The sequence below is a fragment of the Vanacampus margaritifer genome, chromosome 7 (genome assembly GCF_051991255.1).
Source record: "Vanacampus margaritifer isolate UIUO_Vmar chromosome 7, RoL_Vmar_1.0, whole genome shotgun sequence".
Classification (NCBI taxonomy): Eukaryota; Metazoa; Chordata; class Actinopteri; order Syngnathiformes; family Syngnathidae; genus Vanacampus; species Vanacampus margaritifer.
Genome location: NC_135438.1, coordinates 25,570,615 through 25,574,813, shown reverse-complemented (window position 1 = coordinate 25,574,813; position 4,199 = coordinate 25,570,615). Strand labels below are relative to the sequence as shown.

At 46.7% G+C, this 4,199-nt stretch overlaps 1 protein-coding gene across 1 annotated transcript; it reads right to left on the bottom strand.

The window, feature by feature from the left end:
• Nucleotides 1-493: 493 nt before the first annotated feature.
• Nucleotides 494-1,869, bottom strand: LOC144054834 (syncytin-1-like). Its single transcript, XM_077570165.1, has 3 exons — nucleotides 1,626-1,869; nucleotides 544-1,541; nucleotides 494-508 (listed from the first exon to the last, which is right to left on the bottom strand). Exons 1-3 carry the CDS (start codon nucleotides 1,861-1,863, stop codon nucleotides 494-496), a joined length of 1,251 nt encoding a protein of 416 aa, XP_077426291.1. The 5' UTR covers nucleotides 1,864-1,869.
• Nucleotides 1,870-4,199: the final 2,330 nt, after the last annotated feature.

Here is a 4,199-nt window from a genome sequence, read left to right as displayed (position 1 = left end):
GTGTAAAACAAATGTGATTTACAACATACTTTGAGCTTATCGCGGCTCTGCATCTCCCCTTGCAATTAGCATCCTTTGTTCTGAAACATTCCATTCCTGCAACCCCCACTTGCATCACACATCCTGTATTTCACCCCCATTCACACAAACTCTTATATTCCTTTATTCCCTCTCATGACCTCAGACGACTGAGGTCATCACTCGAATAACTTGTTTTTTATTGTTAAACATGAGCTAAAAATCAATAAACAACTAAAAATTAGTAAAAAAAAATTCATTCTAGTAGAAAATCAGTTTCAACTTTCATTCTAGTAGAAAATCAGTATAAAATTTCATTCTCTCTCATGGCCTCAGATCCCTGAGGCCACCTTCACATACTCACATCCCGGACTCCCGGAGGGCCACAGCTGTCTCCGCTTCCTGGGGGTCCTTCTGAGGGATCATCATATACTGACCACCCGGCGGTAGTGGCCCCAACGTGCGTTCGATTGTCCTAACAGTTAATGATCTGATACATGGAATACAGCAACATCCACATAACACCATGATAGCGGCAAACATCGCGATATAAATCAATACTGATGCAATCAAGCTTTTATATTTGCCAAAGACGTTTAACCAGTCAGAGTACCAACTGGTGTCCACGCCTGAATGCTCTTTCATTTTATTACTTAGCGTGCGCAGACCCTCCAATGCCTTAGTAAGGCGACCATCAGGAGATGTATTGTTGGGGATCAGAGTACAACACTGCTCCCCAAAAATACCACACACTCCTCCTCTTTCAGCTAACACCATATCTAAACTCATTCTATTTTGGAATGCCATAAGAGACGTGGCTGCTAATTGCTCGTGCACTGCCTGGAGTGCCGAGGTGGTAAAGTTCGCCAATCGTTGGACATTATAGTGGACATAATTAATCCGGTCCACATTTTTGTTTACTGTAATAAACAGAAAAATACTCTCCCATCCTGCCGCCACTTGATCCACCAATTTGTATTCATCAGGGACCCCTCTCAGAACTCCAATTGCATCTATGTATGTGGGGTCTCCTGCATTCAACCATTCTTGCATGTCCCTTTTCTTCCTCCCAAGGAAGGGGATTCTTCCCCACTGTCTAACTCCTTCCCAATTTATCCTAGCCATGTCTAATGCTGTCACACTAATTGGCATGATCAGCGTTACTAGGGCGCACTTACCTGAGGCATTGGGGGGAAGCCTATCGTACAACACTCTCTCTCCACACCACAGCCAAACATCAGCCCGAGCGAGAGGTATTCCTGCTGGCAAAGACACATTTTCATTACACCATGACTCCTGGATGTTTCCAATCCCAGGGCCACTCCCATGTAACTTTAGGCAGGTAAAATTTTGTTGTGCAACATGGATGTCAAAAATGGGCTTTTGCTTTTCCATATTTGTCAGTGGAAAGGCCCAATCCAATTGGCTGCACTTTCCTTGGAGAGTTTTGTTATACAGGAAACCAAAGAGACAGGTTTTGGATACAACAGTTGCTGCCATGATTTTCAAAACTGGTCTTGCACCTAAACATACCAAACAATCCTCGTTAGTATTCTTAGCGGCCTGTTCAGCCATCAGGAGCCAATTATTAGTGACCATAGAAATACCTGTGTGACTCATAAACCAGTCATCCACTGTCGTCATTGTTTTGGCCGTGGTACCCGTTCGACGGGTATAATTATTTACTACCGGTGCTTCCCCTTTTATCATAGTCCCATTCTCACAAATGATAATTGGAAAATATGGATCTTTTCCAGACGAATATGCCCACAACTTAAACCCCCAACATGATGTGTTTAGCACTAACACTTCTTGGTGTGGTGGCGCAATTGACTTATTACCCATTGCAATTGTTAATCTCAATATCTCCCCTTCTTTTCTTAGGAGAATCTTATTATGGAAATACTTATACTTATCTAACAAATCAAGCCATTGTTGAGTCCGTTCCATTACAGGAATGATACACCATCATTCGTTCTCCTTTCGTTCCATCACTTCTATCATCCCGCACCATATGTTCAAACGCTAACATAGTCCACACAAAGCACAAGCCTGCAAACAAAATAGTCAATAAAGTTAAACATTTGCATCGTCGTCGTTTTTGTTCAGACACTTCCGAGTCCGATTTTGATCCAATTCTCGCCATCGTCACATTCCCTCTCTTGACCTGCCCGTCCGGGCAGTCAATCTTTAAGCTCACCATTGGCAGGCACAAAGTCTGGGGCCGGGCGCAATTGTGAGTAATGGTACCACTTTTGTCCTTTAGTTTCCAATTGGACGGCGTGTGAAATTCTAGCCAAAACCCTTAGCGGTCCTTTCCAGCGAGGTTCAGTCCACTTCCGGGAAAGCACCCGGAGGTAGACGTACGGAGTGATGCCCGACTCCGGTGATGCTGATGACGAATCTGCAACCGCCTTGTCTGCGGCCTGTGCAGACACCCTGGATACAAGTGAATGAAGATACTTCCAGTATGCAGCGTGTGATAAATCAGGTGTCGGTACGTCAGGTGGCGGGACCAAGGTGGAGGCAGGCCCTGGCATTAGGCGACCAGTTAACAGTTCGAATGGCGCAAAACCTGTTATTTTGTGCACAGTTTGGCGGACGACCAACAGGGCTAGGGGTAAAGCTTGCAACCACGTCATTTTTGTTTGAGCCATGATCTTAGCCAATTTTTCTTTCAAATTCCTGTTAAACCTTTCGACTTTGCCTTGGCTCTGGGGGTGGCACACACACCCAAATCGATGCTTCAGCCCCAACAGCGCCTCCACTTTAGCCATTGCTTTGTTGTTAAAATGTGTCCCATTATCTGATCTGATTAAAGCAGGGAAACCATGTGTCGGAATATAATGATTCACCAAAGCTTTAATGACTGACGTGGTGTCTTCCCTTGCACACGGATACGCCTCCAGCCAGCGTGAATAAGAATCCACAATGACCAGAATGAACCGCTTCCCATTGACCCTGTCAATCATGTCCGTGAAGTCAATTACAATTTCTGCTCCAGGCCAGGCCACAGGGGAGAATGCTCCTGGCTTGGGTTTCAATGTCGGTCATGCATTAAATGTTTGACACAATTCACAAGTCGCCATAAACTGCCATACCACCTCCTGCAACCTTGGATGCCACCACTGACGAAGTTTTGGAAGCATTGCCTGAGGCCCCACATGTGCCACTGTATGGGCCTCAGTCAACACCGAGGTCATGAGTTGTCCTTCAGGGAGGACCGGCTTGCCTCTGGGTCCCACCCAAAGACCATCCGACTGCCTAACCGCTTTTGATGCGATCCACATAGATTTTTGTTCCGGCGACGACTTGCTTTGCCACTGCCACTGTCTTCTCCATACCTTCGTCTGCTTCCTTCGGCCATCGATATTGAGGACGGCGAACCGGACTGGAGCAATCAATTTCCAATTGGATCGGCTGAACCGTATGACAACAACCAACATCAAATGGACCCTGTGACCACAAGGTCTGTGGCATTTGATCCAGCATCGCCTGTGCAGACTCATGGTCTGTCTGTTCCCGCCCATGATGGCGGTCCAGGAAGACCAATTCAAGGTCTGACTCATCTACCATTTTTACCATTATCCTGTAACTTTTGGTTGCGGCCGAATGCCACACATCTGGAATCTCAGTCATCATCCAATCATGTTGTTGTGTTAATTGTTTCACCATGGGCCCCAATTGGCGGGGCTCATGGCCTGGCGACACAGCCAGTGACACGTGAGGCAAACCTTCCTCACTCATTCGATACCATTGTTCTTGCTCTGGCGACAACTGTACATATGCTGCCACCCCCTCGGGGCCCACAAAGATGCATGGTGATTGTAATGTCCAATCATCTCCCTCAACTTCTTCAAACGCATCTCTATATATGTCATCTGATTCTCTATCATAATATAGAGTGCAATGCAATGGATCCACTGGGGGGTGGTACGGTGCCAATGCCTGGATCCACGGTTTCCACAAGAGGTACGTGGAGTAGACTCCTCCCCCAAATGGAGTCTCAGGATTCAATCTCGCCCAGTAGATTCGTGCCGTCTCCGGTACTGTGGGGAGTGGTGCCATCAACCACTGACCCCGAGGTGTCACAGGCTGGGAGCATTCCAGAACCTGTCCGTCAGGAAATGTCACTGTAAGTCCCTTCTCGCCGCACAATATCTGGGCTCTCAATGCTGACA